Source organism: Crinia signifera, unplaced genomic scaffold (assembly GCF_055691185.1).
Source record: "Crinia signifera unplaced genomic scaffold, ASM5569118v1 HAP2_SCAFFOLD_449, whole genome shotgun sequence".
Taxonomy (NCBI): Eukaryota; Metazoa; Chordata; class Amphibia; order Anura; family Myobatrachidae; genus Crinia; species Crinia signifera.
In genome coordinates, this window is record NW_028142342.1 from 1 (window position 1) to 25,628 (window position 25,628).

Below are 25,628 nucleotides of genomic sequence, written 5' to 3' on the forward strand. Positions count from 1 at the left end.
TATGCCGCGGTGCCTTCCACAGGAAAATATACACAATTAACAATCACCGAAAGCATTTAGAGATCAGCAGACAGCACTCCATGGGCTTGTCTGAATCAAATTAGATTTGGTGCATGGTAGTAAAACATCAAAATTCCATAATACCTAGGCAGTGGGGATTAGACCGTGGGGTAGGTTTAGGTAGGGATGGCCATTGACCACCGATGATTTCAAATCATTGATGGTCAATGGCCATCCCTACCTAAACCTACCCCACAGTCTAATGCTTTATGGCCGATGTTGAGAACTTTTGACATCGATGTGGGAGAACCAGAAGGTTTCCCTACATCGATGGCAAAGGAGCACCGATATTTCCATTTTTTCCTTTCAAGGTGCCAGTACACGGAGTATAGCAAACCCCCCCCCCACGACACCCGGAAGTCCCACCCCGAGTTCTGATTGGCCCACAGGCCACTCAGTCATATATAATGGATGACCATCGATAGCTATACCTATCGATGGTTATCTATCAAATAGTTTACAGATATCAATGGATGGGTGCAGAATCACCATCGATGGCAACCATCGATGGCATATGCACTGATGGCCATCCCTAGGTTTAGGCAGTGGGGTTACACTGCAGGGAGGGATAAATGGGGGGGGGGGCGCAGAAGGAGGGTAGGTATACTAACTTGGCCCCCGTCAGGATTACTCATTTGGTATGCCGGCATCAGTGTTCTGGCCGCCCGCATTCCCAACCGCCAGCCATTCAAATGTATCCCAATTAACAGTTAAGTTAGGTTCACCAAGCATTATTCTAAATTCAGCAGCACATAGTGTTAACAATCCCATTCTGGCAATAGGATTACATTTTACAATGCGATCCTGGGCGGTAATATTCCACCCAATCCTTCATAAATAGGCCCCTAAAATACATATAAATAATTCATGTACATACAGTATACATGTTATTAATTTTCTCAATTTATTCTCTTTTATTTATTTTTTACTTTCATTTTATTATTTATTTATCTTTATTTTTATTATATTATTTTATTTTTAGTTATTTTATTTTTATTATTTTTTATTTATTTTCAACCTCCTCTCCCGCCTGGACCAGTCATATCACATACCCCCTTTATTATTTTTAGCGCTCCTAGCACCAAACCCTTGAAGTACCTTTTTATATTGGAGAAGCTTACCAATCAGAGCGCGGTCACACACACAAAAAAAAAAAAAAAACATGTTACAGTATGAAGTGAACCTAATGAAAAAATAGGAAATAAAACACCACAGAATACAAGTAAAAAGGAAAGTTAAATGGGGAGAATAAAGGCAAAAAATTATCCATTTTTTTCAAAACAATATTCACTGTGTTTTACTCATTAAGGTCCCTTGGGATGAGGGTGTCCTGAGTTAAAAACACATACACTTATGCGATTTTGGGAGATTTCACCCAATTCTGTGGATCGAGCACAGAAATTGGAGATTGAACCTGCTGCACATAATATCAATCGTATTTGCTGCCGTCATTTGTGACTGCTTTTGCAGCAGCGATATATCAGAACTGATTACCTGTGAGTGTGTGTGTGTAATAATATACAGGTCAGAAAAAGGTCAGAAAAAGCTGGTCATGGTTGACAGGAGGGATCAGCCTGGAAAACATCTCCTCCCATTGATGGCTGGTCCTAGCGGAGGGTTCAGCCAATGTACAATTTTGGCTAAAATGGGCTATCAATTATACTCAGGGATTACACTTTCACTATATTTAAGGGAGGGGATTTGATAAGTGTCCCGAATACTCGGATAGCCCCACCCCCAACTCAGCCCTCTGACACCGAACTCAGCCTTGTTGCAGATCTCTCTCTGCATGTGTCCCGGCCCGACCGCAATCCTGCACATCGATTGCACACAGTCTCCAGACCCAAATACATCAGTACTGTCCCTCTATTGGAGGCTGACCCGCAGTTGGGGTGGAGCAGGAGATCATATTGGTGATCGCTGAAGAGATGCCTTGCACCTGTGCTCAGCATCTCTTCACTACAGGCAGAAGAACAGGGAGTAGCAAGGGTGTAACTACCATAGGTGCAGGTAGGGTTACCACCTAGTCCCTTTAATTCCGGACACATATTAATTACACAGGTTCTGTGGCTGGCTGACTTCAAGACTCCACTTCACCTGATTTTAAACTGCCACAGAACCTGTGTAATTAACATGTGTCCGGAATTAAAGGGACTAGGTGGTAACCCTAGGTGCAGGGGGTGCAGCTGCTATGGGGCCCAGAGCTGAGAGGGGCCCACTTTACCTGTCAAAGTATCATGTGCTGTATACACTTTTCAGCATTAGGTGCTAAATAGGGGCACTTACAAACTTTGCTATGTGGCCCACATGTATCTTGTTACGCCACTGGGGAGTAGGGATGGCCATTGACCATGGATGATTTCAAAATCATTGATGGTTTATGGCTGATGTCAAATACTTTTGCCATCGATGGGGGAGAACCAGATGGTTTGCTTTTTTGTTGTTGTTTGTTTCAAAGTGCTGGGGCATGGAGCAAAGCCCCGCCCTTGTGTTTTGATTGGCCCACCAGCCAATCAGTGAAACACAATGGATGACCATCGATAGTTAAAAATACCGATGGTCATTCATTGCATATGTTAACACTATCCATGACCAGTTGCACAATTGACATCGATGGCAACCATCGATGGCCATCCCTAAAAAATTTGTCAGGGAGAGAGTTTGGGGCTTGCCTAGTCACTATGAAAGTTTTGGGAATGCCCCCCAAAATGATAAAAAACAGGTGGTCGTGGCAATAGACCATGCCCCTTTACCGATGCCCCGCCCATTTCCCATTTAGCCCCTCCTCTTTTCACGACCAATTTTAACATGCAATGTTGGGAGCTATGCACTGTGATCAGGGGGGGGGGGGGGGGCTAGTCTAACCTGCCCCGGGGCCAGCCCTCCACCAATAGCCGCGACACTGGGGACAGCTCTACCTCTCTCTCCTATTTGGCAGCGCCCGCCCACCACAACCCCTCGGTAGCACTGCAGTATCAGTGGGGGTACCTGCTACCTCTGCCTCCTCTCCGTCACCGTGCTGGGCAATATGCTGGCAGTCTATGGCTGTATAATCTTCATGAAGGGGGAAAGATGGGACAACTTCACACAGCCGCCTCCAGCGCAGCTCTCAGCCCAACCGTCCTCGCTCGCGCATCTCTCAGCCCAACCGTCCACTCGTTGTCACGTGACAAAAAGGTGAGTGATGACGTCAAGCAACAGCCGCGAGGGACGCGCCTCCCCTAGCGCTTAGGTGCGGGGCTTACTGACGTGGGTGTGGTGCGCGGGCCGAGCACAGTGTGAGTGTACTTGAACAAGTGATGAGTAGCAGCAGCGGAGTAGCTTGCACCCCCCAGTAACACTAGAACAGCTGCTTCCACCTGCCCAGCAGCAAAGGACAGCCCCTGCTACCCACCCCAGCGGTAGCACAGCAGATGGCCATCGACCATCGATGATTATAAACCATCGATGGTTTATGGCCGATGTCGAATAGTTTTGCCATCGATGTGGGAGAACCAGATGGTTTCCCACCATCGATGTCAAGCTTAAAACAAATAGTTTCGTTTTTGCTTTTTCCCCAAGGTGTCGGGACACGGAGCATAGCTCCACCCCCGGCACCCGCGAAGCACCGCCACCGCATTTTTATTGGCTTACAGGCCAATCAATCAAAGAAAATGTATGACCATCGATATATAAAAACATCGATGGTCGTCCGTGAATATTTATACACTATCGATGGAGGGTGTAAAGACCCAGTCTGCGCAGTGATATCCGCCGTGATCGCGGAAGCACATAGTCCGGCCATCCCCTATCACCTATCCCCTATCACCTATCCCCTATCACCTATCCCCTATCACCTATCCTCTATCACCTATCCTCTATCACCTATCCCCTATCACCTATCCCCAATCCCCTATCACCTATCCCCTATCACCTATCCCCTATCCTCTATCACCTATCCCCTATCCTCTATCCCCTATCACCTATCCCCTATCACCTATCCTCTATCACCTATCCCCTATCCTCTATCCCCTATCACCTATCCCCTATCACCTATCCCCTATCCTCTATCCATTATCACCTATCCCCTATCACCTATCCTCTATCCCCTAATCCTCTATCACCTATCCCCTATCACCTATCTCCTATCCCCTATCACCTATCACCTATCCCCTATCATCTATCACCTATCCCCTATCCTCTATCACCTATCCCCTATCCTCTATCCCCTATCTCCTATCCTCTATCCCCTATCACCTATCCCCTATCCTCTATCACCTATCCTCTATCCCTATCACCTATCCTCTATCCCCTATCACCTATCCCCTATCCTCTATCACCTATCCCCAATCACCTATCCTCTATCCCCTATCTCCTATCCTCTATCCCCTATCACCTATCCTCTATCCCCTATCACCTATCCCCTATCACCTATCTCCTATCCCCTATCATCTATCACCTATCCCCTATCACCTATCCCCTATCATCTATCACCTATCCCCTATCCTCTATCACCTATCCCCTATCACCTATCCCCTATCACCTATCCCCTATCCTCTATCACCTATCCCATCCTCTATCACCTATCCCCTATCACCTATCCTCTATCACCTATCCCCTATCACCTATCCCCTATCATCTATCACCTATCCCTATCACCTATCCTCTATCCCCTATCACCTATCCCCCATCACCTATCCCCTATCACCTATCCCCTATCATCTATCCCCTATCACCTATCCCCTATCACCTATCCCCAATCCTCTATCACCTATCCCTTATCTCCTATCCCCTATCCCTCTATCACCTATCTCCTATCCCCTATCATCTATCACCTATCCCCTATCCCCTATCACCTATCACCTATCCCCTATCCTCTATCACCTATCCCTTATCTCCTATCCCCTATCCTCTATCACCTATCTCCTATCCCCTATCATCTATCACCTATCCCCTATCCCCTATCATCTATCACCTATCCCCTATCACCTATCCTTTTATCACCTATCCCCTATCACCTATCCCCTATCATCTATCACCTATCATCTATCACCTATCCTCTATCCCCCTATCATCTATCACCTATCCCCTATCACCTATCCCCTATCCTCTATCACCTATCTCCCTATCCCCTTTCATCTATCCCCTATCCCCTATCCTCTATCCCCTATCACCTTTCCCCTATCCCCTATCCTCCATCACCTATCCCCTATCACCTATCTCCTATCCCCTATCACCTATCCCCTATCATCTATCCCCTATCACCTATCCCCTATCACCTATCCTCTATCACCTAGCACCTATCCCCTATCACCTATCCCCTATCCCCTATCATCTATCACCTATCCCCTATCATCTATCACCTATCGCCTATCACCTATGCTTTATCACCTATCCCCTATCCTCTATCACCTATCCCCTATCACCTATCCCCTATCACCTATCCCCTATCACCTATCCCCTATCATCTATCCCTATCATCTATCCCCTATCACCTATCCCCTATCACCTATCCCTATCACTTATCCCCTATCACCTATCCCCTATCCTCTATCACCTATCACCTATCCCCTATCATCTATCACCTATCCCCTATCACCTATCCTCTATCCCCTATCCCCTATTATCTATCACCTATCACCTATCTCCTATCCCCTATCATCTATCCCCTATCACCTATCCCCTATCACCTATCCCCTATCCCCTATCATCTATCACCTATCCCCTATCATCTATCACCTATCCCCTATCACCTATCCCCTATCACCTATGCTTTATCACCTATCACCTATCCCCTATCACCTATCCTCTATCACCTATCCCCTATCACCTATCCTCTATCACCTATCACCTATCCCCTATCATCTATCACCTATCACCTATCCCCTATCATCTATCACCTATCCCCTATCACCTATCCCCTATCCTCTATCCCCTATCACCTATCCCCTATCACCTATCCCCTATCCTCTATCACCTATCACCTATCCCCTATCATCTATCCCCTATCTCCTATCCCCTATCCCTATCCTCTATCACCTATCCTCTATCACCTATCACCTATCCTCTATCACCTATCCCCTATCACCTATCCCCTATCACCTATCCCCTATCCTCTATCCCCTATCACCTATCACCTATCCCCTATCCTCTATCCCCTATCCTCTATCACCTATCCTCTATCACCTATCCCCTATCTCTATCCCCTATCCTCTATCACCTATCCTCTATCACCTATCCTCTATCACCTATCCCCTATCACCTATCCCCTATCACCTATCCTCTATCACCTATCCCCTATCATCTATCACCTATCCCCTATCACCTATCCCCTATCACCTATCCTCTATCACCTATCCCCTATCCTCTATCCCCTATCCTCTATCACCTATCCCCTATCACCTATCCCTCTATCACCTATCCTATCTATCCTCTATTCTATCCCCTATCCTCTATCCTCTATCACTATTTCCCTATCCTCTATCACCTATCCCTTATCTCCTATCCCCTATCCTCTATCCCTATCTCCTATCCCCTATCATCTATCCCCTATCACCTATCCCCTATCTCCTATCCCCTATCCCCTATCACCTATCCCCTATCGTCTATCACCTATCCTCTATCACCTATCCTCTATCCCCTATCACCTATCCTCTATCACTATCTCCTATCCCCTATCATCTATCCCCCTATCCCCTATCCTCTATCCCCTATCACCTTTCCCCTATCCTCTATCACCTATCCCCCTATAAACTGTTCCGTGAGTGACTTGCTGCCCAGGGCTTGTACCACCCACTCTTCAATAAATTTTTCTGGAGTATTTCTTTCTACTCCTTCTTCAAAACCAATAAAGCGTAAATTATTACGCCTAAGCCGCCCCTCAATGTCGACCATTTTGCGCTGCATGTCCTGCATTTGGCCTGTCATTTTTTTGACCTGGCTCTGAAGTGGCGCTACTGTATCTTCTACAGCCGATACTCTACTCTCCACTTCAGCCACTCGGTCTCTGATCTTGCGTACGTCATCTCTCAACAGCATTAGATCACTTTGTATTTTATTGGTTTGCTCCACCATATGGTCTCACTAGAGTTAATGGCCTCTAGCAGTTGTTGTAAAGTGACTTCTTGAGATTGTGGATTTTTATTCTCCTTCACTGGAGTGGTGTGCGGTGTGCTGGCCTGGGAGCTGTTGCTAGTCTGATGCATGGCAAATTTTTCTAAACGTGCAGCAGCTGTGGTTTTGGCTGGATTTCCCCATTATTATTGGTGTGTGATAACTTTCTTTTGAGATTCTGGTTATACTGCAGATATTCTAACCAGTTTATTCCCTATTATCCAATAGGGGCCAGGACCATTCACAGCCAACCTTCAATGCTTAGTCCTCAATATATTGGTGCTGGTATTTATTGATTGGTGCAAGAAAGTGCAATTCAAGTACCTTTATCACCGGTGGCAGATTGATTTCTCCTGGATTACAGCATACAGCAGCATACAGCCTAGGTTCCAGCAGACTCTGTAGGCCAGCGAGCATCCGTTCGCCTCACAAACTGCGCTGCCCAAAATGCTTTGCACTGTCTTGGGGCTACCAGGGAACAATGAGGCACCGCAGGAACTGGAGCCTGGGGTGCAAAAACAGCTTGCTCCGCCGCCACCACACCTCGTTCCCCCTTTCTCTGCGGCGGGTGTCTCAGGCTGCCGTGTTACTGTGCTGTGCACGCCGCCCACGGGTCCGCTCTCTCACAGCGCGTCACTCTCTGGCGCCGGGAAACTCGGGGATGTCGCCGCCGATGATGCGGATCCTATCTCTCCGTGCAGCAGCGCCTCTCTCTCCTCGCTGCATCAAAACGCCCTCTCGCCAGTCTCCACCGCAGGCACACTGCACCGCCGGAGCAGGGGGCCGACGCACCGCACACCTCCACCGGGGGTCACCACGACCACAGGCTCCCACTGGTAACAGTCTTATTTTTCCTTTATTCCAACATGTGGATGTGCGTAGGAGAGGGCTCCTTAGTTCATGGCACAGGGAGATTCAAGCACACGCTCTCACTCGTGCCCTGCCGTGGCCACGCCTCCCCCTGGCCTGAAAGTTTTGCCACTATAATTGTGTATTATTGTGTACACTCTTTGTTCTATATGTTGGATACAATCCCCAGTATCGCATTCTGATTTCACCAGCAACGTTTTCCTTGTTTTACTTTCATTTTTTTTCAGCGCTTACCCTGGTGGAATGCGCACTACAGTAACTTAAAAGATATGCTGCTGTAAAAAATATAAATAACTGAATTCCTTACAGGATGCTTTCAACAGACAAACATCAATCTCAAAGTGTACTTGTGCCTCCAATATAGCAGGCAGTAAGAGTTAATGGGCAGTATTCAATGCGGCCGGTGAGGGGGTTAAACGGCAGGGCTCACCGAAAACAATGACCCTTGTCGTTTAACCCCAGTGCCGGCCAATGTCAGATGGCCGCAAGGATTCCCCCAAACAGCGAGGTTCGTGGCTAAAGCAGGGACGCCGCTGCATTTAGCCACGAGCCTCGCTGTTTGGCGGCCGCACATGCCGTTTCCGGCCACACACGCAGTTGCCTGCCAAGTTTATTTCTACTTTCGATCGTGGGGCTGCGCTTCGAGATCGGATCCAGCTTAAACACTGTTCGATTTTGATTTGATTTTGGGATGCTGCACCCTGCAAATAGATATTGCAATACTCTAAGATGCCTTGTCAATTGACTTGGGGGCTTTCCAAATTTTTGCATACATATGTAACCAAGATCTCTGAATTACATTATCATGTAGATTTAAATATTGTTACTGATATCATTGAGTGTGCTGGGGGAAACAAAATGTGCTTCTTTCTTGCTTATTCTAATGTTCATATGACTGCGATTGCATGCATTTCCTTTCCTGATGCTGTTTCTGTCTATTGAACGAACAAGGTTTTGGAAGTCTGCTGGGATAGTTCGCAGATGACATATATAAGTACAAGTACTCTAATGCCAACCCTCCACTTATTACTTATGTGTTTGCAGGAAAGACCACAGTGTAGTGTATCCTGAAGATCAGCAAATCACTGTTCCAAACCTTCTGAAGTTTATCCTAAAATATGCCACCCTGCCTTCTGCTGCAGCTGATCCTCCTGCCTCCTGCCCAATGCACTATCTGCAATACAAAGAAGATCAAGTCACTTATCTGGAGCGAGAAATCCAAAGACTGAGGGCTGAAATTACAGTATTACACAATGCCCAGGATCAGCTGGCAGAACGGATTTCGAAAGTGAGGAAAGATACACAAGACCTTAAAGTCCAAAAACGGACCCTAGAACAACACAACAGAGCCTTGGAGGATCACACGGAACAGTTACAAGCTCTGTGTGAGCAAAAAACTAGGGAGGTGGGCACGATGGCGGACAAGATGAAGGAGCTGGTAGCGGCTTCTGAAAGTCTTCTGGCAGAAAATGCACTACTTAAGTTTCTTATGGTAGCACTGGAAGCCAAACACAAAACTAATGCAGAGACAGAAAGGTTTGATAACCACGAGGATGGAATCCGGCCAAGCACTGATGTTTCTGAAGGACAATCTGATAGCTCCAGCACAGAGTATAATAAAGAAAATAAAACAGACTGATATTTTTTTTTTTTAGCAGAAATATTTCAAAAATTATTTATACAGATTTTCAAACTGTAAATTAAGGTCTTTATTTCCTTGGGGGTCAGGAATTAAAACTTCTATTTTTGTAACAGCCTAGTTTCTAAGAACAAGTTCTATTCCAGATTTTTTGTCTGCGTTTGTTCTGGCAGAAGTTTGATGACTTCTCTGAAATTAATTAAATCCATGTTGCCTGAGGTTTAATTCTTGTTTTTTTTTTATTGTACATTTTGAAAATAGTTAGACAAATTGTCTGAATAATCTGCAATAATCTGCATTTTTTTAAATTCAGTTCTTAAATAACCCCAACAGATCATGTTTTCTGCATTTCTATAATAATGATGCACAGGTAATCTATTTTGCTTTGTCAGTAATTATCCCCCGGTTCCCACAGGCTGAAATCCTGAAAGCAGGACATGAGATAAGGTATTAAAGACTAGAGTTGAAATCTCAAATATATCTCAACAAACTGTAATATCCACTTCTTATGCAATTTAATAAATAAATGCACAAAAGTCCATTAAGTCCCAGAAAAATGTCATTAATACCATTGTGCGCTAAACTATGGTGCTTATTCAGATCTGATCTCAGTACAAATTTGGTCTCAAAATGGGCAGGGAAAATACTGGCTGCATTATTTTTACACTGCAATATAGATCTCACTTTGAAGTACCCAACTCTAACTCTTTCTGCACAAGTTACATCTGCCCCAACTGCAGTACGCATGGTTTTGTCCATTTGAGAAGGAATTTGCCTTTGCGAGTGAACCAGAATAGTGTCCATATTATCAACAGGAGAGGGCCCAAAGCATATTCTTGCACCTGGACTTACCGCTCGTGTTCCACCACTGAGTGTAATACAGTGCAGCGCAGCTGGGGCAGTTGTAACATGTGCGCATTAGATTTCAGTGGGGTGTGTCCAAACCAAAATTTTTATTACAATGAAAAAATAATGCTAACATTTGTGGGCTACATCCAAAAGCAGCCAGTGCTTACCCTTCACAGTAAAAATATAATTGCATTTGCTCTCCTTGCATGGCATCATGGTTTGTTCCAGACACTTTTTTCCCCTATTTCCCCAGAAACATTTGAAACAGGCCTAGAGAATTTACATGTGTAACCCAGGTCTGGTTCCAATGTATTTTATTGTAGTGTTGTGATGGAGTCACTTCCTGACTACTAGGGCTACATTTAGATATCTGAGAAGCCCCCATTCCTGTCACCTACTTAAAACATGGTTAAAGCATACAGAGAAAGGAATTTTCTGGGTACTTGTGTAGTTTCACGGCGGCAGGCTACTCTATGTTTTCAGCGTAGGCTAAGCTACATGGTCAGCGTAGCCCAACTGCTGCCTAGCGTAGTCAGCCTAGGGACAACGCGGCAGCACTGCGTAGTCAGCTTAGTGTCCCCGTCAGGCAGCTAGTCACTGTACTGTCCCCGGGAGCTGCAGCTCTGTCCCTGGCAAGCCTTGTGGGCGCCTCTCACACAGCCCTGTTAACTACCATATCCCCTGCGCTGGCGGAGAGGTGCTCCATCTGTCTGAGATGCAGGGAGGCGGACAGGGTTAGGGGTTCGGTAGCGCGTGCGTCTTCTGCACAAAAGAGGGGTGCAGTGTGCAAGTGCATCTCATGCACAATAAAGAATGCCTCCATTTCAAACCCCCACTATCCACGCCAGGCTGAAGCTTGGCGAGGGGACGCGGTACGCGTCCTACCGTCCTTTTCATACCCCCACTATCCACGTTGGCATGGAGTTGTCTTTATAAAGTGTGGCGAGCGCAGCGAGGGGAAGCGGGTTACTTAACGTGTATTCCGCATCCGCTCGCCACGCTTCGGGCTCGGTGGCTTGCTGCGCTCTCCACACTTTACACCAATGTGGATAGTGGGGCTATGAGAAGGTCGGGAAGACGTGTACCGCGTCCCCACGCGGGGCTCGCTAAGCTCGCCACGCTTCTGACTGGCGTGGATAGTGGGGGTGTTTCAGGAACACATTCACACCTGTCATGTCAGGCAGGTTAAAATGGTCAATGGTTCCCCACAATGTAAAAAGCCCTGACTGACTACGCTAACTACGTAAGCTCCGGCTAGCCGCAAACCTGATGCTGATACTGACAGGGACACCTGACTGACTACGCTAACTATGTTAGCTCCGGCTAGCTGCGAACGGGTGGGAACACTACGCCGATACTGACAGGGACGCTGACTACGCTGGCCGCAGGAACACTACGCTGATTCTGACAGGGACGCTACGCTAACTACTTAACTGCCGCCGTGAAACTACACAAGTATGATTTCCTGTTATCTGGTGTTCTCCAGTGTTCCCTCTAAGCTGTGCGCACGTGCGCGCGCACACAACTCGACGAGCGTGCGCACAGACATTACAACTGAGCGCACAAAGCAGCAGTGGTCCCTTTTTGCAGTTGTGGACTCAATTAATGTGTGTTTCACCCATTAACTACATTGTGTGCTGTGTTTTGAATGTTTAAATGTTTAATATCATTTTGAAGTAAAGTAACACCAATGCTTAACGTCATTTTCCAGTTATATATAAGTGACGCACAAAAATTTAAATTTCCTTCCAAAGTCGCACAGCCAAAATCTTTTGCCGCACACAGCCCTCGTAAAATTAAAGGGAACATTGGTGTTCTCCACCGACCCCAGTGGCTCATAGATGGACTGGATATTAGAAATTGATCTACTTGCAGATTGTACATACAAAGGACGACTGCGATCCAGAATACTAGGGACACAAGTGTTTGTGAAATGGAAAACCGTTCTAAAGTTTTACAGATATCCTGCTTGTGCAGAGATAGTATAATCAATCTGACTGTCATACTCCTTCTGTCTGGAATAAAACCCCACTCACCTGCCCGTCTTGTTGTTTTAATGAAAGTATGATCCTTGCATAGAAGTCTACACTTTAGAATGCAAGAATGAAAGGTAAGATCTGAATACATTTATAGAAGGTGTCAATATTATGGAGGTTAGGGATCCACCTGATAAAGGTCCACCTTGCTGTGGTAGGTGCGCTTACATTTTTGGATAAACATAGGAAGAAACCTTATTACTCTGTGTTAAATTGTAGAGTTTATTATAACTGTTCTGATTTATTAGTATTCTCTTTTTTTTGCGTAGCACATCCTCGCAAGCTCCTGCGACCAGCTGATTACCTCTGCGGCTCCCCCGGCAGAGGTTCCTTCTCATCAGCGACTATCTCCGGTCGTTGATGAAAAGGAGAAACTGAGCAATATATTGCTCAGCCATATATTGCTAGCAATATATGGCTGAGCCATATATCTCCCCCGTGTGTACGCACCTTTAGCAATATATTGCTAGCAATATCTCTCCCCCCATGTGTACGTACCTTAAGAAACCATATTATGACTCCATTTTAAATTGTAGAGTTTATTGTAATTGTTCTGATTTACAAGTATTCTAAAGTGCTTAAAGTTTGCAATACTTTTTTTCTACAAGGTATTAAGTGGAACCATCTGCATTGCCGGAGGTATGTTACCACACCATTTAAATACTGTATAAAAAAAATCATACATTCTCAGCACTCAAATAATTGCATTGCAAATATATTTAATTTAAATACAGGAAATTGTGATTCCAAAATACAGCAATAAATTGTTATGCCATTCTGGTTAGACTCTGCACCGACTCAGAAAAACAAGAGATCTCCTCTGTCACTAGGCTTTATTCAAAGAGCCATACCCTATTTTCCCATATGTAAGCTAGTTCTTGTCAGTTCCTTCCCCCGGTGGGGGTGGGGGTCAGTTAGTCACCTGCAAGTTGTTAGACAGTCATTAGGTCGACATGCATTTAGGTCGACATGAGTCTAGGTCAACATGCAGGAAGGTAGACATGACTTTAGGTCGATAGGGTCATTAGGTCAACATGGGTAAGGTCGACATTGAAAACTCAACATGTTGTTTTTTTTTTTTTTTACTGGAATGTCAACACAGTCAACACTAATACGCACCACCGTGTCCCCTCGCATGGCTTGCTGCACTCGCCATGCTTTGGACACACTATTTTATTCTCCCACCACACTCTAATGGATGTTAGGACATGAAATGCTGCCTGTCGGCACATGTGTCGACATAGAGACCGAAACATAGCACTGCGTCCCCTGGCATGGCTCGCCATGCTTCAGGCACACTATGTTATTCTCCCACCACGCCCAAGTGGATAGTAGGGCATGAAATATCGCCTGCCGGCACATTTTTGCTCAAAAAACAGTGAAAAAACCCATGTTGACCTAATGACCCTGTCGACCTTACCAATGTCGACCTTATGACCATGTCTACCTTAAGTCATGTCGACCTAATGCTTGTCTACCATCATGCTGGTGACCCAATGACCGTATCCCCCCGGCGGGATGTAATAAAAATCCGAGTTCGGCAGACGTGCCGGTCGAACTCCAGTGGTTTTTAAAAGGGGCAAATATTTACAAGGCATGTGTTTGCCTTGCCAGTCTGTGCTGGCTTGGTCAGACTACAAGGGAGCTGCACTGTGGGCAAGGGTCTTGGGAGCAGCCTATATGGCGCCCTCTGAAATTTTGTGTTGCCTGGAGCTTATGCTCTACCTGAACCATCCTCTATGAAGTCCCAAATTTAGTCCATTTGACTGATGGTTTTAGAGTGTAAAACCATTTTAATTTGCTCCCGGAGAGGGCTTATATGTGATAATCTCCCTACTTGTTTATGGAGGTTTGTTCTATGATTCAAAAATGTAAACTGATGGGCTTGAAGGTATGAAAATCTTTGAAATGTTGTGGTACATTGTGATCCTCTTATCCGATTCTGATGTTTCTTAGATGCTGGTAGAGTTTGTTTTTAAATGGTCTAATTGCTCTGCCTACATTATTTCATCTAAGGAGATATCAATCCTTTTGTCTCACATGATGCATCCATAACCACACACAATGCTTACAAAAAGCAAACAGGAAGTAATTCTATTGATTTCATTTGATGCTTCTATTGAGTGAGGTCCAGCTTCAGCATATGCCGTAGTTGTTGAAACCACCTGTTATTTATATTATAGTGAGTGTGGTTTGATTGATTTACTTAGATGTAATGTGATCTCTTACCATAAAAAAAAAATCTTTTTTTTTATTTGTACACAATGGCCCTTATTTAGTTCTGACTGCAGTTCAAATTTGTTCTCAAAATGGGCAAAACCATGTGCACTGCAGGTGGGGCAGATGTAACATGTATAGCGAGAGTTAGATTTGGGTGATTTATTTTGTTCCTGTGCCGGGTAAATACTGGCTGCATTATTTTTACACTGCAATATAGATTTCAGTTTCAACACACCCCCACTCAAATCTAATTCTCTCTGCACATGTTACATCTGCCCCACCTGCAGTGCACATGGTTTTGCCCATTTTGAGAACAAATTTGTAATGCGATCAGATCTGAATAAGGGCTAATATCCGCTCTTTAGTCTGGGATTTGGGTTAGATCTTTGTTCTGTAATAAAATGTTCTATTGTTTCATTAGTATATTTTTATAAAACCCTGTACTGATTGGAGGAATAATAAGAAAGTAGTTTCCGGAAAAGGAAGGACACAGCCCAGCCCAGTATTATGCAGTAGTATTGGCCACAGCCGACAAGGTAATATAAATCAGTAATACTTGGGATGGACAGGACCAAGTCCAACCATGTACATAGATGATGCAAACTACTATGTACTTAACAATGGACTTAAGCAAAAACCTATAAAGGGTTAATGTATCAAACAATCAACAATGAAACATGTACATCAGCACCCCACAAGTCTTAATTTTGAAAGGGCAAATATGGCCACAAGAAATAAAGAGAAAAGGGGGGGAAATATTAAAACTGATTGCGTCCACACAAACTACGATATGGTTCTGGGTTTAACACACCTGCAGCCACTCAGAGGCAAGTAATTGTCATGATCTAAGGAGGATGGTCAGGGTACTGAGATATGCCACTCCCCCAAAGGCTTTGACCCTGTGTATTTGAAGCATGCATGCAACATATGTAGAGCCATCCTACCGCATTAGAATATAAGAAATGTTTAATAGGTTGAAAGTAACAATGGTTAGGGATTTGTAGCAATCTAATTGAGAAATAGGTGGAGATTGCCGGTGATATTAGAGTCCCTATCAGCCCTGGTAACCAGGAGAATCACAGCTTTCACGTGGAAGAAATGGAGCGCTAGTAGTGTATCCTTAGGCCAAAGAGGAGAATTACAGGGCTTCAGGAGACAGTCGTTCCAATGTATAAGGAGATCCATATCATTCAGGAAAGGAAGGAGTTTTGTCATGGATATGTCTATCAGAGAGAGGTTTGAGCATCCCCTGTAGTATGGAGGAGGGAGATCATGAGGAAGTAGGGTCAGCTTACCCAGAGGCAGCAGCAAGGGGACTGGTACTGAGGACTCCAGACTGCAGACAGAACTACGGAAAACACAAGGACTCTGTGGAAAATTTATGGGGCTCCCTGCAGGATTGTGTTGGAGTTTGAGCTTTCAGATGGTGGCTCAACCATATTTAAAAAGGTACTGGACACAGTACCTAAGGAGACCACTACAGAGGCTGACCTCATGGAGCTGCTGGCCAGGTAGTTAAAGGCCGACTCCATGGATTTTGATTCTTTTTCCCTAGGAAGATGGGGAAAGTTCATCCAGGCGATAACAGAGAAGTTTGGGAGATGGAGATGCCTATGGAGTGGTACAGCAGCAGCTTTGCCAAATAAAGTAGGGTCCAACTGCTACTCTCCTGCACAACAGAAGATGGTTAGACACACAGTTCAGATGAGGAGAACTAGAAGTGTTTGCCCCCCCCCCTCCATTGCAGGCATCTAAGCCATGCCCTTCATGATCTTTAAATGTCAAAAGTTGCTGCCTTTCTGTTTCTACTGTATCTGAAAAGGGCAGTTTGCAAAGGTTTGGATCTAGGCATTAATCTTCAATTTTGGAATAATTCCTATAATCTTTTTGAATTAATCTGATGGTATATCTGGTATATTGCATAACAGACCACGGTGGTGGCCACTGGTGGACATGTTGAAGTGAATTATACCTACTGTACTTTTTATGAAATGTTTTTGTATATATACAGTCGGGTCCACAAATATTGGAACATCGACACAATTCTCATATTTTGGGCTCTATACACCACCACAATGGATTTGAAATGAACCTAACAAGATGTGCGTTAACTACAGACTTTCGCGTAGACCTCACCAGACGCTGGATATCATCCCTGGTGATGCTCTGCCAGGCCTCTACTGCAAATGCATTTTAAAAAACACATACTAGACATACAACATATTACTGGAAACTTTGTCCTTGAGGCTAATGTTCATGAGGCTTAATATGGGCTTGGATTTAGATGTCATAATGTAACAGTTCCTTTATATAAGGCATTTTGTAATCCTTTATAGTTACCAGTCCTGTGTGATTATTGGACTCCAGCAGATGAAATGATTGAGTATGATCCCCTCAGGCAATGCTTTCTCTTGTGGGTGAAAAACTCCTTTACCAGTGATGTAACTGGACACAGTCTCTTGTTTCTGCCAATGATAGAGAGTCCTGGCACTGCTGGTGCCTTCCAGGAACTGATAGTAAGCTCAAAAATGCGTTTCTCCGCCTCAGATACTGATCGGCGGCTTCCTCAGTTTGAGCTACCACAGATACACAACTCATATTTAAGGCATGCCGGTTTGCGCGTCTCGCGCCCCCGCACTTCCGGGTTTAGCATCCAAGCCTCGTTTTCAGTTCCCTTGTATTTATAGAGGGCGGCGGCCATTTTGTTTCCTGTATTCCAAGCCTCATTCCTTGGAATACAGTATATAAAGGAACTGTTACATTATGACATCTAAATCCAAGCCCATATTAAGCCTCATGAACATTAGCCTCAAGGACAAAGTTTCCAGTAGTATATGTTATATGTTGAATGTCTAGTATGTGTTTTTTAAAATTAATTATTATTGTAATTGGGAAGTGCACTTCTCTTTTTTTATGTATCAGTAGATTGTAATAAATATATTGAATTACACCTGATTGAATATATATTCATTGATACCGACAAGACTGCGCTTCTTAAAGCGACAGCGACCCATATTGGGCCAAAGTTTCTTTTTATATTTTTTTGTTTTGTATAAGAGGCTACACATCCTCTTTTTTAAAAGCAGCAGCAGTCTTGCCCGGTGTAAAAGCCATATTTGAGATTTCTAGTGAAATACTCCAGCGCTCCTAAGTGTCCCTAGGGTCACCTCTTTCTGTTTCTCTACTGCAAATGTCTTCAGTTCCTGCTTGTTCTTGGGGCATTTTCCCTGCAGTTTTGTCTTCATCAAGTGAAATGCATGCTCAATCGGATTCAGGTCAGGTGATTGACTTGGCCACTGCATAGCATTCCACTTAATTGCCTTAAAAAAACTCTTTGGTTTCTTTTGCAGTATGCTTCGAGTCATTGTCCATCTGCACTGTGAAGTGCCGTCCAATCAGTTCTAAAGCATTTGACTGCATATGTAGATAATATTGCCCAAAACACTTTCATCCAATTCATCCTGCTGCTTTTATTGTGGTGATAGTGTCATGGCGTGGGCATGTATGGCTGCCAATGGAACTGGTTCCCTTGTATCTTTTTTATTGATAATGTGACTTCACTAATGAGGTGGTATGTTTTGGATCATGAGCAGTTCCTTTTCTTCTCCATGCTGTTCTCTTCCTATCACTCTGGTACAAGCTGATCTTCTCCATGCTGTTCTGTTCCCATCACTCTGGTACAAGTTGACCTTTGTCTCATCTGTCCATAGGATGTTGTTCCAGACCTGCAAAGGCCTTTTTAGATGTTGTTTGGCAAACGCTAATCTGGTCTTCCTGTTTTTGAGGCTCACCAATGGTTTACATCTTGTGGTGAACCCTCTATATTCACTCTTGTAAAGTCTTCTCTTGATTGTTGACTTTGACACCTATACACCTACCTCCTGGAGAGTGTTTTTGGTCTGGCCAACTGTTTTGAAGGGTTTTTTCTTCACCTGGGAAGTAATTCTTCTGTCATCCACCACAGTTGTTTTCCGTGGTCTTCTGGAACTTTTTGTGTTGCTGAGCTCTCCAGGGGTTTCTTTCTTTTAAAGAATGTTCCAAACAGTTGATGTGGCCACATTGAGAGTTGACAGCAACAGATCCCAAATGCAAATGTCACACCTGGAATCAACTCCAGACCTTTTACCTGCCTAATTGATGATGGACTAACGAGGGAATAGCCCACACCTGTCCTTTAAATTGCTTTTGAGCCAATTGCCCCATTACTTTTGGTCCCTTAAAAAGTGGGGGGCACATGTAGAAACCGTTGTACTTCTAATTTGGATGTAAATACTCTCAAATTAAAGCTGAACGTCTGCAGTTAAAGCACATCTTGTTTGTTTCATTTCAAATACATTGTGGTGGTGTATAGAGCACAAAATATGAGAATTGTGTTGATGTCAATCAAACCTTTGTATATTTTGGAAAAAAATCTCTATGCGTTCTACTTTCTGAAGGGATGTCTCTACACACTCCATATGAAAGATATGGAAAAGTTTCGCCCTAAACAGTGGAATGGTTGGAGGATCCATTGATGTAGGACACATTTGCGGGCCACTGCCGAGATTATAAGCATCATTTTTTTACTATCGGGTAATATTGGTGTGTTGGGGGAGAATACGCCCATCAAGGCCCCCTCTGCCGTTAGGGGAAGGCTGTTTAATAGGTAAGTCACAGAAAATCCCTGCACCTGTATTGTTATTAAGTTCAATAACATTTGGGTGTAAAAGTGTTTCTCATAAAAGATCCCATAAAGCAACTGAGCTAAAATAAGAATGACTTCTAAATCCAATGTGAAGATAGCTATGCTACTAGATAAACGATCACCCCAAATTGATCACCAATAAATAAATAAAAACAATAGGTTGGATCCGCTTTCAAAGGATAAACCAATGATCTGCAGTACTGCATATAGCATATTCATTGATTAGAACAAAATTTGTCTAAAGATGTGAAGAGAGGGTTAATATGTGGAAGCTATTTTGGCAAGACTTGCATACAGATGTGATTGGCAAGAGCGTAAATGCTGAATAAAGAAGTTGATTATGGAGCCCGAAACCTTTTTGTGAACGATGTAAGAAAGTTCTTTCAGATCCTGAGTATAGCTGGCAATGATAACTGAACTACATCAGAGAAGATTATCAAACAGTATATTTGGCTAATAAATATATTCTTGCTGCTGGGGAATACTGTAGGACAGCGTTGTCTGTGCCATATGCAAAGGCAGCGGGTTGCTCTAGCTAATGGGGGTAATTCAGGCTGGTTTGCAGAAGCAAACTCCTTCTTTAATGGACAAAACCATGTGCACTGCAGGTGGGGCAGATGTAACATGTGCAGAGAGAGTTTCATTTTGCTGGGGTGTATTCAAACTGAAATCTAAATTGCATTGTAAGACTAAAGCAGCCAGTATTTAATCTGCACAGAAACAAAATAACTCACCCAAATGTACTTTCTGCGCATGTTACATCTGCCCCACCTGCAGTGCACATGTGTTTGTCTATGAAAGAAGGAGTTTGCTTTTGTAAACCAACCAGAATAACCCCCAATGTGTATTGTTCATGTTGGGATGTCATAGTTAAGATGTCCTGCTTGTGGGCTTCTCACTGGGGCTTCTATTTATAGTCCCAAACATCAGTGTGTTTATTGAACTGTATACCTGATCAGTTTCTCTAATAAACAGTTTAGTTACAAAAAAAGTTTGGATAGATTTGTCCATTTAAATTATTATTTTTTTTATAGTGTATTTGTTTTACTTATGCAGAATAAAGATTCACACAGGGAAAAACAGACAAAGAACTAAAGGTGCCCACACACGCACCGATCCCGGCGATGCTATGCGATGGGGTGCGCGCTCCCGCGGCACCTCATCGCACAGTACAAAAAGTATGTGCTGCACATACTTTTTGTACTAGCTTTTTATAGCATAGCATCGCATCGCATGCACAAGGCATACGATGCGATGCTATGTGTGCTAGTTAAGCCCACAATGCACGCCGGGATCGGTGTGTGTGTGGGCACCTTTAGTATTGTACCGATAAACATAACCAGCAGTGACAAGAAACAAAAAAATTAAATACAGTATTTTCAGAGATATGGTACACAAAAAAAAATCAACATTATGAGTATATTAAAAACAAAACAATGAAAAAATGAGCAACAATAATACAAAGATTACCTAGCAGAGTCCATGGATGGGGAGAAGTGGAAATTAAATCAAGGGGACCATATAGTATGAAATGCGGAAACAGAATAATTCTGTAGACAAGTAATGTGTTCCATCGTAGTGATATCGCTATTTGAAGCACTAAGAAATCCCTTCAATTAATCAGGTCACCTCTCAGATACCTTTTACCAATGCATTGGTGAGAACACAATGAGGAGAGACACCACCATCCAGTTATGTCTTCAAAGCATTCTGGACTTTATTTGTGAACAACTTGCATATTTATATGCAGCCATAGTTGGCCGCCCACACATATCCTGCCCAACACAGGGCTTACAGACTACAAAATATCCCCCCCGTACATATGATAAAACATAAGAGTACGTGCAATGTCTAGCGTCCCTAATCTAATCTTATAGTTTCATACAGCTCTGGTTTCCTATCTGCACGTCTGTTGAGCTACAATCTCTTAGCACATCTATCTTTGTGGTCTCTGGCTGTCTAGTCTGACTCTGAGATGAGCGCAGATAGCTGACATGTGGTTTTTCTGAAAAACCAGAGTGCAGGTACTTTCTCTTTGCAGTTACAAGCTAATATGTTAAGAATTAGTTTCCTTATATTGAAACATTATTGATTATTATAACAAAATACAATGGCTAAGCTTCTTTAAAGTTATCATTTCCCCACGTCTTTATAATAATCAAACACTACAGAATTATCTGGCATTACAATTTCTCTGCCCAACAAGTCTAAGCAATAACAGTCTACTCTAATGGCATAAAAAAGAAAACATGGCTTTGTTTCCACAAGTAGGATGCTACACCCTATCAAGTGAGTTGGTCCTTGGCTGTGTCCAGTTGGCGGACTGTTGGCGCATCTCCATTAAGGTAGACTGCTGTTGGACCTTTTTTACCAGACTCTTCTGCAATGATTTATATTTAGAGGATTCACAAGCTTTCTTTATCCGTTTTTGACAAACTGAAAAACAGTAAAGCAGTATCTTAAAACACAGATATAGTACAATTGCAATTCCAACAGCTTTTAAAAGAAAACATCAGTAAATTACTTTGTCTGGCTCGGGTAAATTATACATTTTTCCTATCCAAACTTAACTTTGAGTAATGAGATGCAGTCCGAAATAATTGTTGTAATATTTCATTGCTTTTTAGCTTTTAGATCATGTCCATCATATTTAAAAATGTCATTGTAAAGTCCAGTAACATTGTCCATAAATTGTGCAAACTCAATAGTCTCTTGTTGATTGTCCAAATAACCACCATTTCCATATATATGTACAGATATTTTCCAAGGTGGTATCCATATGATTTTTACTGGAGAATCGATAAATGGAATATATTTCCTAATAACCGGATTAATGTCTCTTTTTAGATGTTGATTGACCTGTGAAAATACTTCATTCAACTCATCATGGGTTATTGTATAAGATTTTGGTATATATTCTCTTTATTCCCAAATAGCAAAATCTTCAAACTTTATTGGTAATCTTTTCAAACCATATTTTCAACCAATATTATAAATTTTGGTTTTAGCATAAAGAAAAAGAACATCAAACTTCTAGAACTATAGTGAAAACCATTATTCCTAACTTATAACTTTAAACTCTGGAACAGTCATATGTAGTGTAAACTCAAATACTTTATCATTTCAATCTAAGGTGCATACGATAAACCGAAAACCTTTAAAAAATATTTGCACATGGTTCAGCAGAACATACTGTATGGCGTATGCATTGTAAAAATATTGTTGCAATATCCTACATAAACTTTTATCTTGTATGGCATTTCCTGGTAGTGGAAGTGTGTACATTCCTCTGTTTACCTAAAATCTAGTTTCATCTCACTTATAATTTTGCTGAAACAAAATAATGATATCTTATATAAATCACAATCCTTTTTTTCCACAAATTTCCAAAAGTAACTATTTAGTATTTCCTTATATGAAACATGTGGTGACATTGGCATGTTATTACTCATCAATGGTGTGTTAATGCATACTCAACAATCAGTTGCATTTGTTACCTGTTCATACAGTGAATGATACCGTCAACTTAGATATTCTTTCGAATAATATACCATGTTATCCATACATCAGATTATATCTTTCTCCTTTGGTGGAAGTACAATAATCACAAATTAATCTTTCAAAGGGTGTTGTACCCTGTTCCTTATAAATATCCTTAAATGTTCTTGTTGACCTGCTTAGAAGGGACAAAGGAATTGGACTTAGTGAAATAACCCCTATCCATACTAATGGACAGGTACTGTACTCAGACCATGAACCTCGACTGGGCCCCTCTCCAAAGTAGATAATTATAAATACTGCAATCCCCATTGGTACCTTTTGGCGGAAATTGTGAACATTAAAACTTGTGGTCGTACTTTGGAGAAGAGGATCGTTTCCCATCTGTAAGGGGTGTACTTCCTTATATTTCCTGTATCTATTGCTTTGGCACCATTGGAGGGGACACTCACATCTTCGATACTTTCAAATACTGCAATGTCCATGATTACTCCACTCACGCAACTTGAATATTGTCCTTAACATTGTCCCGTAAGTATACAGTCAGTTATAAACAATGCTTTCCATCTTGATTGAAGAACTCTATTAAAGTCTCTGTGTATGCACACAGCTTAGCCTTTGGTGATTTTAAAACTTGAACATCTCACCGTTTTGCAATGCGACCTGCGAATCCAGGTAAATGTCCTTCTCAGCATCTTTCATAGCTGTATCTGTTGTCAGCAATACTTTCTTAAGGACTGTCCCATCAATCTGCAAGGGAACCTTAATGCAAGAAAGTTCTCACCATAACATGGTCTCCAGTCTGTGTATCTGCAAGGGAACCTGAATGCAAGAAACTTCTCACCATAACATGGTCTCCAGGCTGTGTATCGTGCTCTGGACCAAATGAAGAAGACGTTGGATCTCCTGTTGAACTCGACGAAGGTCTTGTAACTGCTTAAATAAGTGGATAACATATTGAACAGTCAAATTATGATGCAATTTCAAAGTCAGTCTTTGGATCAGTACCGTATCGTATCTGGTCTGCCATCTGAATTTATGTGGAGAGAGGTTAAGCAGAGGCCCAGGTGTGGTATAAATACTATGAAGCACTAGTGCAGTGCTTCTGGTCATGCCACTCCTTTCTCCCTTGTAAGATACCGTCCTAACCACCTTTGGATATAAAGACATATGTATTTTTGATTCCATTCCCATCATTTCACACATTATTTGAAAAACTTTCCCTATAATACTGTATTTGTTCCTTGGTCATTTTCTATGACACTTGATAAACCATATCTACATACCAATTCTTGCAAAATCCTTTTCTGGCAGTAAACTGCTCAATTTCAGACACTTCAGGCCATACCTCTTAACATATAAGCACTTTCATATACGTACATAAACCTTCTTTTCTGTAACTGAATAAAATCAATAATATCGATTTGTAACCTCTACAAATGTGACAAATGCTTTATCTTAATTTATTTCATAAACACCCTTGTCTCTTAATTATTTCTTAAACAAATAATACTACTTTGCCATTTGGCTTTATTCATTTTTATAACTCTCGGTAATTATTTTGATGTTACTCTTTTATTTTCTGACTTTATCCAAATACACTGTTATGACATCTAATAAATGTCAGGTTTTTTTTTTTTTTTTTGTAGAGTTGCTACTCCTTTTGATACTTTTTCAGTAAATCAATCTTCATTTAATAACAAAACAACAATTATTGTTATATGTGTCATGACATGGGAGGGACCTCCCTGGCAATAATGTCAACCAACCAATCATTCGTTACCCCTAGAAACAAGATCAATTTGTCTAATATGATCTTGGCATTTAATAACTGCAAACCTCCTATGTTTTATCAATGTTATTACAGTTTGTGAATGTGCATTAGGTGTACCTGAAGCTATGCTTCCAATCAACAACAAACTCTGGTACTAATACTAATGTTGACCCAGCAAATTGATTTCTGTATATAAGACATGTTCTAATTAATGTTGCCAATGACCTCATCATGTGTAATTAACTCATTGATCTCTCTTCTTCCCATTCGATATATATATTCATCCCCCATTTGGGAAGAAGAAAACAATGCAGTTGGCCAAATAATGGTTTCTCAATAAACATCTACCTTTACTTAAAACATAACATAACAAAATAGGTGTAACCTTGAATGTTGTTTTCTGCTAGAACCTTGTATAAAACTCTACTTAAATGCATTTTACCCCTGTGGCAGTTTCTTGTAATAGGTAAACTTTGATTGCAGCTTCAATGTTGGGCTTCATGGCAGCTGGAATATTACTGGTATATATCACCTCCAAGCAGATTCACTGGACATGTAGGTGAGGTTAAAAATTCATTAGGTACAGGTGTAACTTCATCATTTACAAGGAGAGAAGTTGGAACAGTCTGACATTATTGCCTCTGTTAAGGGGAAAATCCTTCATTTTCATGTCTGACTGACAATCTGTTATACTATTGTCTAATGGTGAGGTTATTTTGCACCAAATCAGGCTCGGCTGGTGCAGTGTCTCTAATCTGATCACATCTGTATTGCACTCTATATAACAACTGTTTGCCTGAAGCTGTAGTGTAGCGATTAGGAGGAGTGGTGGCTGCCTCAATTGCCCCTCTATCACCTTGTGCTCGTTGGGCACCTATGGCTTGAATAGTATTGAATTCACCTATT

General features: G+C 42.5%; 1 protein-coding gene across 1 annotated transcript; it reads left to right on the forward strand.

The window, feature by feature from the left end:
* Positions 1–2,918: 2,918 nt before the first annotated feature.
* LOC146055496 (thioredoxin domain-containing protein 11-like) lies at positions 2,919–10,200 on the forward strand. The gene is made up of 2 exons (XM_083168292.1): positions 2,919–3,237; positions 9,067–10,200. The coding sequence occupies exons 1-2, from the start codon at positions 3,089–3,091 to the stop codon at positions 9,659–9,661; spliced, it is 744 nt and encodes a 247-aa protein (XP_083024418.1). The 5' UTR covers positions 2,919–3,088; the 3' UTR covers positions 9,662–10,200.
* The last annotated feature ends 15,428 nt before the right edge of the window (positions 10,201–25,628 follow it).

Bases quoted from the DNA above. Each gene is read 5' to 3' on its own strand.
- LOC146055496 (XM_083168292.1), top strand. From the start codon at position 3,089: ATGCTGGCAGTCTATGGCTGTATAATCTTCATGAAGGGGGAAAGATGG. The intron at 3,238-9,066 runs GTGAGTGATGAC...ATGTGTTTGCAG, and splicing joins CGTTGTCACGTGACAAAAAG to GAAAGACCACAGTGTAGTGT.